The 15,154-nt window shown below is 35.6% G+C and overlaps 2 protein-coding genes across 3 annotated transcripts in view; one reads left to right on the top strand and one right to left on the bottom strand.

Moving 5' to 3' along the window:
• The window catches only part of LOC110109324 (cryptochrome-1), a 14,108-nt gene extending 12,278 nt beyond the window's left edge, over positions 1-1,830 (top strand). Inside the window, exon 5 of one of the 2 annotated variants that reach the window (XM_020840340.2) lies at positions 1,507-1,830. In XM_020840340.2, coding sequence (XP_020695999.1) covers positions 1,507-1,555 — 49 coding nt within the window. In that variant the 3' untranslated portion in view covers positions 1,556-1,830. Of the gene's footprint in view, positions 1-1,472 lie in introns of both variants that reach the window. The other variant, XM_020840341.2, reaches the window with a different exon arrangement.
• A 416-nt stretch (positions 1,831-2,246) lies between these two features.
• On the bottom strand, positions 2,247-6,991 carry LOC110109323 (aquaporin NIP1-1-like). Its single transcript, XM_028694668.1, has 6 exons — positions 6,941-6,991; positions 6,619-6,846; positions 6,137-6,346; positions 5,980-6,041; positions 5,350-5,582; positions 2,247-2,344 (listed from the first exon to the last, which is right to left on the bottom strand). Exons 1-6 carry the CDS (start codon positions 6,989-6,991, stop codon positions 2,247-2,249), a joined length of 882 nt encoding a protein of 293 aa, XP_028550501.1.
• Between the last annotated feature and the right edge of the window lie 8,163 nt (positions 6,992-15,154).

Raw genomic sequence — 15,154 nt, 5'->3', positions numbered from 1 at the left:
TTTTTTTTTTTTAATTTATTTGAAAGTTAGTTTGATCTGCTTGTTTGGGTTATAGATTAAAAAAATGCATTTTATATTTTTGTAAAAATTTGCGTGTTGTGTGATAGAAAAATATACCTCAAACTTGAGGAAAGTTCTACTCAATGCTTTACGGTGTAGAATGTTGGCTATTGAAAGAGAAGCATAAATTAAGTTAAGTGTTGCAGAGATGAGGATGCTCAGGTCGATGAGTGACTTCACTTTTAGAAGCAACATGTAAAATGAGTATATACACTAAAAGGTTGGAGTAGCTCCAGTGGCAGATAAGATTAGAGAGAGTCGTCTTAGATGATTTGGTCACACAAAATGTCGACCTTTCAATGACCCTGTTAGGAGGGCAGAAGTTTTAGATTTGGCCTATGTTAAGAAAGATAGAGTAGACTTAAAAAATCTTGGTTAGAAAATATTAGAAATGATCTTTTTTTTAGTAGATTTATATGAGAACTAGATGATGTCGGACGATGATGGACAACAATTTGACATTAGGCATCAACTATATGGTGTTGGGCTCCGAAAATAGATGACATTGTCTGAGTAAAAAGATGGATGGTACTTAGACCGACAGGGAAACTGGAGGGACACAATCCAATGGGTTAAAAGGGCATTTTCCGGTCCTTAGAGGGCTGGAAATTGATTGTCCCAGGGCAATCCCGTGGGCTTTCTAGATATGAAAGCCTCCTAAATGAGCTACTCTACAGTCTGAAGGGGAGGCCAACTAAGCCAAGCCGACCAAGAGTTTGGTCTTAGGATGATCTTCTAAATTTCTTAGGCACTGGGTTGAGTAGGCCAAGGGCATTAAAATGGGCATGCAAAGCTATTATTCTTACAAAAATGAGTTGGTTCAGCTTCAAATAGCGAGTTAGGGAGCTAAATACTGAAATCTGAGTTAAGAGATCCCTTCATGCTAAAAATTAATTATTCTGTGTGGATGCCGAACGCCGTCCAAAGACCAACTAGAATGCACCACGTCACCCCGGCGGCTCGGTACCGTTGATGTGGCGCATTCTTATTGGTTTTCAGACGGCGTCCTGCGTCCGGCCTCCGCACAGAATAATTTCTCCGTGCTAAAAGGGAAGTCAATAGCTAGATCTATCATATGCCCATTTGAGCTAGAAAATCAATTTAAGTTTTTTTATTCTAAGACATTGTTAAATACATGCTTGATGCATATGCATTTCAATTTGATCTCGAGTTAGCTCTATTAGATCTGTCTACTCAATTCAAGCTCAATCAGAGACAAATTTGGCTCTTTTGTAGGCTTGTTGGTATACTTTTCTAGCTATAGCTTGAATATTCATGACATTTTCAAAGATCTTACGAGCTTACTATTCCTTTCTGATAAAATCCAAGAATTCTTCTTATGATGGGCTTCTTTATTTAGCTTCATGATGATGTACTCTTCTTTCTCACATACTAATTAAAGTGTTCTGCAGCTTTTGCTGACAAAATACAAATTCTATGTGGCAGGAGAAGTTGGGAAGTAGAGAGCACATTGCACCCAAATGCTATTGGTTAGATTCTATGAAAACAAGTCAAAATGTGGGCAAAATCCATCCCTTTGTTCTTATATCACTTTGCAGACAGTAAGGTACTGTAGATTCCAGTGATAGCTATTGTATAGGTACTTCTACCAGTGTTGTGCTGTGCTGCTTTTCATAAATTTGAGTTTGATGAGGAGTTTATGTGCAAATCTCACTAATTTCATCTTTTGCCAGATAATAAAATATTGCATGGATGGTGCAGCATGTGAATATTCTATTATGCTGTTGTGCTAATTATTTAATTTGTTTACTATGCTGCTTACAGTAATTTTATTTTAGAAAATATTATGTAAAATACATTAATAATATGGCATTTGCATCTTTTGATTAGTATCTATTTCATGACGCCATTAATCAGAAGCTAACTTTGATATCCAAGGTTTCGTTTGGGACAGTTTTTTTGTTATTTTTTAAGTCTTTTATCATAATTTTTTTTTTGTACTAAAAAATTATTTTAAGTAGTAAGAAAGCTATCCTAAACAAATCCTAAAGCTCTTTTAAGTATAATTTAGGCTTCATTTTGAATAATTTTTTTATTAGTATATTTTTTCATATCTCAATTATAATTTTTGTTTGGCTGTTATTTTTTCTTGTTTCTAAAAAAAATTTATTCTAGAAAATTGTTTTCTATATCAGCTTTAAAAAAATTATATTTTCTAAAATAATTTATAAACAGCCCCTGGTTGCCAAAATTGCCATCAAATGTAAATATGTTGCAGAATTCGCCATCCAGGTGGAGGATGAAGACTGCACATCATCGACCCCTGCAAAGTAACAGAGAAGAAAGACCAAATTCCCAGGTAGAAACCACAGAGAAAGCATTGAGGGGAAGAAGAATAAAGCTCCAGCATACAAGAACCAACATAAAAACCAAACCCAATCAAGTATTTCTCCATCTTTTCAGTTTAATAGCAACTGCCTTCTTAATCAAAAACTGGATAGTGGTATTGCTTTTGGAATGATGAGCAAATTTCCTTTCATTTCTCTCCCTCCAAATATAATAAACAACAGCCTAAAGAGTCAAGAATTTAACAGCTGATGTACCAGAAGTTGAATTACCAAAGTTAAGAAGGTAATCAGAGATCTGTAGTAAGTTTGGTCTCAAAAGAAAGGAACTAATAGTAGGTATTAGAGAAGTAATAATGATAAAAGTATAATCACATTCAAAATAGAGATGAGTAACAATCTCAGCTTTGCAATGACAGAAGACGCACACCGGGTCAACATCAATATTTCTTTTCCGCAAGGCATCAGAAGTTTTTAATCCACCAACAAAACATAGCCACGCATATATAGAGAATCTAAGAGCATAATGCTTGTGCCAAACAGCCTTGTGCCAAATAACATCATCCTCCATTTTGTAAAAATCCATAATGAATCAGTCAAATTTCTGCCTTCCAGTAACACCCCAAGAAATACAATTCACTCTACCATCACAAACAATGGGAATAGATGAGACAGCATTCTTAAAATTATCAGAGCAAATACTAGGGAAGTTCTAGTTCTCATTAGCAATGAGAGAATCAAGTCTGACATTAACAGAACATGTAGAGGTATAGGAATGAAAATCAGGAATGTCTTGTATGCATAAACCATTATACCAATGGTCCCATAGAAGGCTAATGGGGCTATTATCAGTGACCTTAAAAAAGAAATTGGGCTTAGCTTTTAAAGCAGTTTGACAAATACTTTTCCACATAGCTGAAGAGGAAGGAGAGGCTTCCAAGGGGAGCAGTGAAACATAAAAAAACACTTAGATAAAGGAGAGAGTCTTTTGTATAATCTGAGGATAAGGGAGCAATCAAATGCATAACGAATAGCATGAAAATTTGGAATGTCAAGACCACCCTTTTCTTTCGGTTTACAAGTGTTAACCCAGGATACCATATGGAGCTTCCTAGTATCAATATTGCCAAAATACAAAAATTTTGCAGAAAGTTTGGCCATTATATTTTCTTTTAAAACTCTCGCAGCTGGATCAATAATGCAGGATTATTATTATTATTATTATTATTATTATTTATGATAATAATCATCATAAAATGATGGTGATTATTATTATTATTATTATTATTATTCAATTATTCTAGTATTGCATCGAGGATTTTCTCAAATTTGGGAAATCTTTAAGCAATCCTTAATGTCCTTTGGTTTATTGCTTGTTTTTCCTTATTTTTTCATGATAATTTTCTAAATAATTGAATCTTCCCCTTATATTTATATTTCTAAATTATTTATGTTTATTTCTTATTATTTTCAATAAATTTCATTATTAATTTCTTACTAGTGCAGCCACTTCTCAATCTTTTCAATACAAATTCCTTAAATTTTTTTCATTAAATTTGTAATTAAAACATATGTGAAATTTCTTTTTAGATTAATATAATATAAATTTTGAGTGTTGATTTATTTATTATGTTTATTTCAATAAATTTAAAGGTAGTGAGCTTTATTTTGACCTAAAATTTTCCATTCTATTTCATTTACGAATTACTAAAAATTTTAAAAATAATAATTGATAGTTTATTTTTTCTCGTTCATTAAAAAAAGGGACTCTTTGAGATTTTTTTTTTTATATTTTGCTTTTCAGCCTATAAACCTATATAATTTCGGTTGGTTGCTTCTTTATTAATTTTTTAAAATTTTCATCGAGAAAAACTATTTTTTTTGCAGTCATATAGTAGCAAAATTATTTTATCTATAATAGCGTTACAACTAACTTTGTATAATACTGTAGTTGTTCTAAAATGGAGAGATTATTACGTGCGTAACATTGTCATAATTTTTTGTTTGGACTTCAATCAAGTAATGACAGTTAAATTTTTTCTTTTGTACGCATCATGTGTACAAGAGAGAAAATTCACACGTTTTCCCATCATTCACATCTTAACGGCGGTCGCACAACATTTTTTCCCATCATTCATATCTTACACCCAACAATTTATATTATGGGAGTACATTTGATCAAAAAAAAAAAAAACTCTTCATCCACTGCTTGGCATTAAGGGATATCCATGGACCTCTCTGCAAAATTGCAAGAAAATATATATTATTCAACAGAAATAATAAGTCTTTTCATGCTATTTGTATATGGCCATGCTGATCATATATTGATGCTATTCATTATGCTTAGTTGAATATTGCGCTATTTAAAAAAAAAAAAAATTGAAGTGTTACGTTTAGTTGTGAACATTAATTATATCATCTAATAATTAATTATTTAAAGATGCAACTAAATTGAGATTTGTTTAAGATGATTGTAGCTAAGTGTAAAATTAATTATTATATTTCTATGTCTATAACATATTGATTATTAAAGAAAATTATGATAAGAAGCAATTTCTTAAAACTAAGAATTCGTTTGGGATGGACATTAACTTTTTTGTAAAGATGATATAAAATTGTTATGGAGAAAATATTTTTTTTTTTGAAAGCAGTGAAAATCAGCTTTCTAGTACAATTTAAAAAAAATAATGAAAAAGCAGTAGCCAAAAAAAGTATAGTTGCGATATAAAAAGCAAAGCAGTAAGAAAGCTGTTCAAAATGAAACTTAGGCTTCGTTTGGGATGATTTTCTTGTTGCTTCTTAAAGCAGCTTTTTGGTACAAAAATTAAAATGTTTGTATTAGAAAGCTGCTTTAAGAAGCAACAAGAAAGCCGTCTCAAACGAAGATATGAAAAATCTAGCTGTGAAAAGCTCATTTCTTAACGAAAAAAAGACATTAAAAAAATCATGAAATATTGCAACAAAAGATAAAATTAATTATAACCTGAGTAGGCTGGATTTGGATGACCAAGTGTAGTTTCAATACGACGAGATTCAGCTACTGGCAAATCTTCAGTGCTTGCCTTTGTAGAAATCTGAAGGAAATAATACAGCACGCATCCACCAACAGCTCCTATAATCGGTGATATTATATAGATCCAAAGCTTGTGGAAATTGTGAGCTACGATTGCTGCCCCAACGCTCCTCGCAGGGTTCATAGAACACCCAGTTATTGGCCTGTTTCCATATTTTTCAATTTCAATGAAGAAATCATCAAAGATCTTAGCTACATGAATCTATTTGGCTAGCTACATGGGCGGACCCACCTTAAGGCCAGGGCGGCAATCAAAACCTGTTTCCATATTCTTTGATGAAGAAATCATCAAAAGAATCCAAAAATATCCTTACAATCAAAACCTTTGTAAGGGAACGTCGAACCCCGCCAGGGGGCGCTGCCCCCTTAGACTCCCAACATATCTTCCAAGCGTACAATAATGAACAAATAGGAGTCGAGAGGCAGCGCCCTCGGAACAAATTTTGATTGCAAGGATATTTATGAAAAAAAATTGTACACTTTTACTTATAAGTTTGCCCCACTGAAAATTAAGACTGAATCTGCCGCTCTATATATTACCCTGCAATGATCACGTTTACAAAGACTACTGCTCCTATGGCCACTCCTCCGAAGCCCTTAGCCTGTCAAAGAAGAAGAAAAATTTAGCTAAGTTAATGCGGAAAAACAGATACAGAGATACAGACAGATATGAAAAGGTTTACAGAAAAGTACTCACAGCTCCAGGGTGCAATACAGAACAACATATAACAAACAAGAAGATGAAAGTGATTATTATCTCCCACGCCATCACATTTATATCACTAGCTGGATTTTCTCCAACAGGCAGTGTTAACAACAAATACGCCTGGTTTCCTCCAAAGAGCAGCCGAAGCGTCAAACCAGCCAACATAGCTCCTATCAGCTGAGCCAACGCATAAGCTGGAACCTAAAAATTTTAAATTTTGCCCATATATTAGCTCTTCCTGATGTCATAGGCAAGGCTTCATTTCGGACGGCTTTTTTATTGCTTCTTAAAACAGTTTTTTAATACAAAAAAAATTAAAATTTTGTACTAGAAAGTTGCTGTAAGAAGCAATAAAAAAGCCGTCACAGGCTTTCTAGTACAAAAATTTCAATAGTACAAAAGTTGTCCCAAACGAAGCCTAAATCATCTAACATTCAACCAAAAAGAAGGAAAAATTTTGAAATTCTACAGACCAGCTTCCATGGAAATTTGCCAATAAAAGCCAAGGCAATGCTTGAGGCTGGGTTGATGTGAGAACCAGATATATGACCAATGGAATATACTATGGCTGTCACTGCAATAGCCCAGGAGAGAGCCACGCCTGCTAGTGAAAGATCTTGATTTGGTTTCTGTGCTTGTATGAATTCTGATCCAGATCCAAATAATATAAGCATGTATGTTCCAACTAACTCAGCCACCAGCTACACAGAAGATCAATACACGCTTAATGACAGTATTAAAACTAATTAATACAGGTTTAATAGATCATTACTAAGCTTTGAAGTGGTTAATTACCTTCTGAACTGTTAATAAATAGCTCTGCTTGCTTTCATGTGATTTAGCCATTATGATTAGAGCAATCAAAGCTGCAAGCAGGTGAATTGCAGCAAAGGGAGTTATGCCTTCCTTTCTCGCATTTGATACTTATAGATCCATATATTGTTGTTCTGTATGAAGGTTTCAAACAAATGCCTTAGTCATTTACTGATTTTAGATTCTTGTAATTAGGAATTAATGACATATGGAAGTGTGTTAGTAACCTCCTTCCAATCTGTCATAATCATTGATACCATTCGATTGTTAATTCTATTTTCAACAAATTTTAATGTTTGTGTCATGGTTCTAATACCTGCAGATAAGAAAAATTATCATATGCTGCATTTTCTTAATTAGATCATCAGCCCGTTTAGGGGGGTAGCAGGATTTGGGCCGGATTTGAGCGAAATCCAGCCAAACGGTCTAAAATGCAAAACCAAATCTCCAGACAAATGAAAGCGGCCGTAGACGAAAAATTCTGCCTTTTCGTGCTAAATCCAAGGTTTCTGAAATATTGTTTTTTGTTGGAGAGGAAGAGTCCGCTCGTTAAATCAACTCTATAGACAAACATTCACACCAGATTTAATAGGATTTATCATGAATTTTATCAAACAGTTTTTAGGATTTAGGTCCCTCAGGATTTCCGAAATACGGATTTAGAGGATTATGAAAGCCTACTTAAATCAAATTCTGGGTGTTACCAAATAGCCCCTTGGTGTTCGATCAATAATTTATTGAAAAATTATGATATTCTGAAATGTTCCTTCTAATATTTTGGATATTGAAATATAATAAATTTTGACTAAATACAATAAGATATTTTTGTTTACACTCGAAGATATAATTTTTTTTGTTAGCTGGATCAATTATTAAAGGTGAAATATCTTATAATAAATGAAAAGCTGTTATTTTTTCAATTTAAATTTAAATTTAATTGGATATTACTAAAGTTTCTTTTTTTTTTTATATTACTAAAGTTTCATAAAATCATAGTGTAAGCAGTAACAAAATGGGAAAATATTTAATATTTTCATAAATAATATTTCTTGAAGCAAGTTAGGGCATCTCCAACCGAACGCCAAACGAGCGTTTGGCGTCATTCCTTCACTCCAGCCGAACGCCAAAAAATCCTCCATTTGCTTGCGGGTGAACAGTGCAACGCCAATATTGGTGTTGCACTGTTCACACACGTCATTTTTCTCTGTCAACCGAAAAAATGCGGGAAAGGAGAAGGGCCGTTACCTTGGCGCAGAAGCAAAAAAATGGCGTTGGATTGGAGCAGCACCACGCCATTTTTGCTTTTTGCGGTATTTTGACGTGAAAAATAGAGTTCTCGGTTGGAGATGCCCTTAGATATGCTTTAGCTTTCTTATAAATGAACAAAAAAAGGGTTTTTGCAATTTTTATTTTCTTTAAATTAAAAAAAAAATTAACATAAAAAAAGGAAATTTAATAGATTAAATACATAAAAACAAGAAAAAAAAATTTGTCAGTATATTTTGATATAAATTGTATAAGAACGACCATAAAATTCACTGAATTTTTATTCATGACACTAATCTCAAAGCATTTTTCAAGAAATTTCAAGCCCATTGACCTAAATTATATTATGAAAGAAATTTGGGAACAATCGGTTGAAAAAGCAGCCATAATTTTGATTGTTTGACATTTTATTTAATTAATTTTATTGTCACAATCGATACTTAGTGAGAGGATTAATTCTTCTCTAAAATATTAAATGCAAATAAGTTAAATTGGATCTATATTCTTACCATCTCTCTTGCAAGTGCCAACAAGAAGCATATTGGAAATCCCTATGTTTTGCCCTCTCTTAAAAAACAATTACTAAATTTATAAATGGAAGAAAATTCATTCGATTAAGGCTTCGTTTGGGACGGCTTTTTTACTGCTTATTGAAGTAGATTTCTAGTATAAAAATTAAAATTTTTGTACTAAAAAGCTGTTTTAAGAAGTAGTAAGAAAGCCGTCCCAAACGAAGCCTACGTCTTTATTAATGCTTCTAAAAGTAGGTTTCTAGTACGAAAGTTTTAATTTTTATAGGAAAAAATTGCTTCAAGAAGTAGTAAGAAAGTCGACCCAAACGAAGCCTAAGTATGATTCTTCAAGTACAAGACTTATCGATAATCACTAATTAGGATTAAGATAATATATTTAAGAATTTATTATCTTTGATGCTTTAAAAATTTGCCCTAGAGTTTTGTACATAAGGAGAATAAGAAGAATAAAGTTGTGGATTGTGCCACACAAATGAGTGACAATAAGCAAAATGATATCTTGGAGGTCATTATTGTTGACACAATGACTAAGGTTTTGTTTGGGATGGTTTTCTCTCTGCTTCTTAAAGTAACTTTCAAGTAGAAAAATATTAATTTTGATACTAAAAAGCTGCTTTAAGAAGCAGAAAGAAAGCCGTCCCAAACGAAGCCTAAGGCTTTATTTGGGATGACTTTTTTGCTGCTTCTTAAAGCAGCTTTTTAGTACAAAAATTAATTTTTTTATACTAGAAAGTTGTTTTAAGAAGCAATAAGAAAGTTGTCCCAAACGAGACCTAATACTGGGATTTAAGCAAAATGATATATTGGAGGTCCTTGCCACTGATTCTATCAATCCTTTGGAGGTTGAAGGTGATGAGATATATATAGGAAGTGGTAGATGTCACTTATCTTTGTCCATTGTGTTTAGAGGATAATGTAAAGTTAATATATTACAAAAAATAAATAAAGAATAAGCAGTATTTGATTGTAGACTGCATAGATCCATCAGGAAAGAGGAACAAATAAGTGAGAGACAACATAGAATGAGTTTTGAGGTATGTTGTAAGGTAAGACATTTACAATTTTAATAAAAATCTACTTAGTACTTAGACATAGGGTTGTCAATTCTAGGTAACCAGTTGGGTTCAGATCAAATCTGGAACTGACTCGGCACTATTCGGTTGAACCCGAACCTGACCCGTTTTTTTGCAAACGGGTCAATTTTTTGAACTCAAACTCGACCTGCTTCTGGTTTGGGTCAACCTAACTCGACCCCGCGAACATGGCAACGCTGGCAGCGGCGGGTCGGTAGAAGCGACGCGACATCTGCAGGCTGGCAGCAGCGTCGTCACTCGACTCACGGATAACGGGCAGGTGGGTCAGCTCGGCGGGAAGATCGACGGGATGCGGAAGGATAGCGGGGGCGCGACGCGATGCGGGAGTCGCCTTAGGATGCGATGCAGTTAGATGCGGTCAGACATGTCAGCACGGACATGCACGGTCAGCGCAGGCAGGTGCATTTAGCTCGGGCAGGGGCGGTTAGCCCGAGCAGCGGGTCAATCCATGTCATTTTTGGGTTTGCGAGTCAACGCGAACCCAGCTCAATTTTTGAAACGGGTCAGTTTGTTGAACCCGAACCCGACCCGTTCTCAAACAGTTTGACCGTAACATGGAATTTTCGTATTGGGTTCGAGTCAAGGTTTCTGCCCGCATCGAATATTGACACCCCTACTTAGACATGTAGTCTGATGAGTCTGTATCTTATGGAGTGCATATGATACAATATGTCACATAAGTGACTTCAAAGAAAGGTCTTCTAAAAGTTACGCCTGATGATATATCGTCCTATGGAAAATTAATGCATGTTAAAACTATTTTACAATAATATAAATCCATATATTTATATGTGGATGGTAGAAAAAGATTCATTTATTCACTTATGTACATAGCAATTAATAAGCATTTAAATCTTTTGATCTATTAATTTATTTCTACAAATTATGTATGTTTACTGTTGCTGTGCTTTAGCGGTTCCTTTCCGGTTCTCATTAGTTGGTTTCTTCCCATCAAAATGTTCTTCTCTTGATTCTATTAGGAGATTTTTTTTTAATCTTAAGCTGATTGGATAAGTGTCGGTCACACTGCTTGACCCGTCGCATGTCTTGATCAAACTTGCTAATGACCTTGATTATTGTAGGGTTTTTTGCCATAGATCATACCTAGTTTTTAATTGTTACATAAAACTTACCAAGTGGTCTCCTCTTTTTGATGTGGGTGTTGAATCGCCAGTGATCCCTATTTGGGTTTCGTTTGCTCAACTTCGTCCTCATCTTTACTCCCCCCCCCGGATTCTTCACAGTTTGGGTTCAATTTTGAGTAAACCTTTGAAGATTGACACTGCTACCTCTGTTGGCTCTAGGCCTTCCGTGGCTCGAGTGCTGGTAGAAATTAATATCACGAAATCATACCCCGATAAGATTTGGTTGGGTCCTGAAAACCTGGGCAATATGCAACAAGTTTTTATAGGCTTTGTCGCTCCTGTTGTTTCTAATGTGGCTGAAATGGAACCTGTGTCTTTGGTGCCTCCTGTTTGTTGCATTGGTAAGGAGAGCAGTCATTTGAGTAAAAATAATTGTGGGTGTATTTATGCGGATGTGGTGGTTGATTCGACTGATTTGGATGTGGATGTGGTTTCTGGGGATGGTAAACCTGTGTCGCCTATCCGAGCGTCGGTTCTCTGTGAGAGCCCGACTCCTTTGGTGGTTGTGGAAAGGGAAGTTACTATTCCCTCTGTTAATTTGGTCTCCACTCCTGCTGTTATGGTTTTAGATCCTTTAACTAATGGTGGTGAGGAGTCTTCTGTGGCTATTGTTGGAGCTGAGGTTAATTTTGGTGAAGATATGGTGGTTATTCCTAATTCATTTGTCGATGTGCCAGTGAAATTAATTGAGCCCCAAGCTTTAGTATATCATGTGGGAGATAATTCTGAGTTGGATGCGAGGGCTCATATTGATGGCTGCTCTGTTCGTCCGAATTTGAATGTGATTCTGAATTTTCTTCGGATTCTTGTGGAGGTGATGATCTTGGACTTGAGTTTAAATTGGTGCGTGACAGACCGGTTGGCTCTGTTGCCTCTCGTGGGAGGGGCATACGGGGTAGGTAGTTTTCCCGTGCTGGTTGCCATCGGAGCTCATTTTTTTGGTCGGGGGATTTGCTTGAAAATGATGTGACGGTGGATTGCTTGGATCGCTTAATGACTCTTTTGAGCTATGGTTGTGGACTGCATTGGTTGGAGTTGAGATTTCCCGAGGCGTTGGGTTGTTTAAGGGCAATGATGTGGCTAGGGCTTATTTCCCGTAAGTCGTGGCTCGTGGCTCGTGGCTCGTGGCAACCTTTGGTGGTGCATCTTCGTCGTGGTTGTTGCATTCGTTTCTGCTGTCACTCCTTACTGGATTGTCCGTGCTTGGCTTATAAGGGAGTTGGTAGCCTCTGCCAACTACTGAGCCCTTTTGGTTACCAACCTTGTCATCTTTTGTAACTTTTTCCGATTTATATTTCGTGCTGGTTGTACTCTTTTTGCTTTTGGAATAAAGTCCAAAAGCCTCTTTTTGGGTTTTAAAAAAAAATGTTGCTGTGTTATAACTATTGCGTTGCATTTTGATTTGTAAATTTAATCGGTTAAAATCTTACTGAATCATATTCAAGCCTTCTTTCGAATCTTATTCGAACTTATTGGAAAGTTGTTCAAATCTTATTTTAATTTTATTTTATTGAAGAAGAATCAAGCAGATGATCATCTAAACTAAATTGCTGTGATTCCAGCGAAGGATGACAATTAATTTTGAGAATGGTTAATATTGCTATCACTACAGGCTGTAAGGCTAAAATTAAGTACAAAATTGGTGTTTTTTTTTTTTTTTAATCTTTTTTATTGTCATATATGCTTAAATTATTTTAATTTCTGAAGACAATTGTAGTATTAAGGGGAAGAAACAATGTAATTCTTTTTGATCATGAATGATTAAAACTTTTTAAATTATTTTTGCCTTATTTTTATGAATGATCTATTTTTTATTACATTTTTATATTCAAAAGCATATTTTAATTATTGGATTCCTTCTCTAATTCTCTTAGAGTGAATCAGCATTTTTTTAAAGTGGACAAAGTTTGAAATAAAATTGATATACCCTTAAAAATTAGTCATGATCAGGCACGAATCTCAAGGCAAAATCAAGTTGAAAACTTTCTAAATTAAATTCGGGTTCATTCGAGCTTTGATTTCTGCAAACTTATAATCGAAATGAACATCTCAAAAGGACGAACTCAATGACATCAAATTCAACTCAATCCAAGCCCAAATGAGTCTAAATCGAAGACACAAAGCACCTTTGGAAGGTTCAAACCATAATTTGGATTACCAAATGAGTTACAAACGTGACATGCTTATAATCGAATCGAGCTGCTCGACGAGAGAAATTTGAACGAGCTCAACATCGCCGAATTTTGATATCATTAAGACATTCAAATGCATAATAAACAGAACATAATCAATGGGATCAATATCGGTCGTCCATTCAAACCATTCCCAACATACCCTTGATCTCATTCATATTTACTAACCATGCCACTCTTAGAAAACTATAAATAAACATCTCATTTTCATTGAGAGTGGAGGAAGGGGAGGAAGCAAGGAAGAGAAGGAAGAGAGAGAAATTAGAGCTCTCTTGTCACCAGACTCCTCGACCACCTTTGGACCACCGATTGTTGTCAGACTTCCACCCAGCTACTGACTTACTCCGGACTTCTTTCCTGCAACCAATTGACATCGGACTTCCACCCAGCTTCCAATTATTGTTGGACTTACACCGGGCCACTAACAGACGCTGGACTTCTGCCTACCACTGACTGACCCTGGACTTTTTCCTAGCCACTGACTGACATTGGACTTCTACCTGGCCACCATCTAATGCCGGACTTCTTCCCAGCCACCGATTGATGTCAGACTTCTATCTGATAACTATTGGCCATCAACTATGATCCTTTCGACCTCCGTCGCCAGATAACGGTCTTTCAGACCACTATCGCCTACCGACTACGACCTTTCCGACCTCTATCGACATATAACATACCACTATCGACATATAACAGTCTTTTTGACCAATGTCGTTCACTAATTATGGTCATTCTGATTTTCGTCGCTAGACTACGGTCTTTTCAACCACTACATCCTTCCAACCTATATCGCCATACTACAATATTTTCGACCTCTGTCATCAGCTAACTATGGTCTTTCTGACCTCCATCGCCAGACAACAATCTTTTTGACCATTGTCGCTCGCCGACTACGGTCCTTCCGACCTCCGTCACCAGACAATGATCTTTTGACCACTATCGCCTGCCAACTACAGTCTTGACATTCGTCACCATACAATGAGTTTTATGACCACCGTTGCTTGCCAACTACGATCCTTATGACCTCCGTCGCTAGACAATGATCTTTATGATCATTTTTCCGCTAACTACGGCCCTTCCAACCACATCGCCAAATAATGGCTCTTCCGACCTCTTTCATTAGACAACAGTCTTAATGACCATTATCACCTGCCGACTACAGTCCTTCCAACCACATCGCTAGACAATGGTCCTTTCGACCTAGATCTATTGCCAGACTACAGTCTTTCCGGCCTCCATCGTCCGCCTACTTCGGTCCTTTCGACCGTCGCCTGCCAACTACGATCCTTTTGACCACCGTCACCCAACTACGATCCTTTCGACCACCGTCACCTGACTACGATCTTTTCAACCTCTGTTGCCCATGGACTATGGTCATGCCGACCAAACAAACATGTCAATATTAATTCTTCCAATTTCAACCATGTAATGCACTTTATATGATGTATATTTACTACATCAAGCCAAGGTCTTCCCCTAAGGAAGGGCCTAATTTGTAATCGACTGCATACACTATTGGATTCATTTAAAATGGGTTAGGACCCATAATTTTTCTCCCTTTTTAGGGGTTTTCATGTAAAAATTAAATTCTGGTGTCTCTTATAAACATTACACCCTCTCTTTTATCTAATTGTGTGCTAGGTCTTCCCCTAAGGAAGGGCCTAATTTGTAATCGACTGCATACACTATTGGATTCATTTAAAATGGGTTAGGACCCATAATTTTTCTCCCTTTTTAGGGGTTTTCATGTAAAAATTAAATTCTGGTGTCTCTTATAAACATTACACCCTCTCTTGTATCTGATTGTGTGCTAGCTAGATCTTCGTACAAAGCTACGACGTTAAACTTTATATTTCTCTATTGTCGCGAATATTTCTGGATGCAACAAAAATAATAATAATAATAATAATAATAATAATAATAATAATAGTTAAATAAATAAAATTTTATTAAGAAAAAAGGTATT

This window comes from Dendrobium catenatum, unplaced genomic scaffold (genome assembly GCF_001605985.2).
Source record: "Dendrobium catenatum unplaced genomic scaffold, ASM160598v2 fragScaff_scaffold_536, whole genome shotgun sequence".
In the NCBI taxonomy this organism is placed as follows: domain Eukaryota; kingdom Viridiplantae; phylum Streptophyta; class Magnoliopsida; order Asparagales; family Orchidaceae; genus Dendrobium; species Dendrobium catenatum.
Note: the sequence above shows the minus strand (reverse complement) of the source record. Positions and strands in the feature narration are given on the sequence as shown.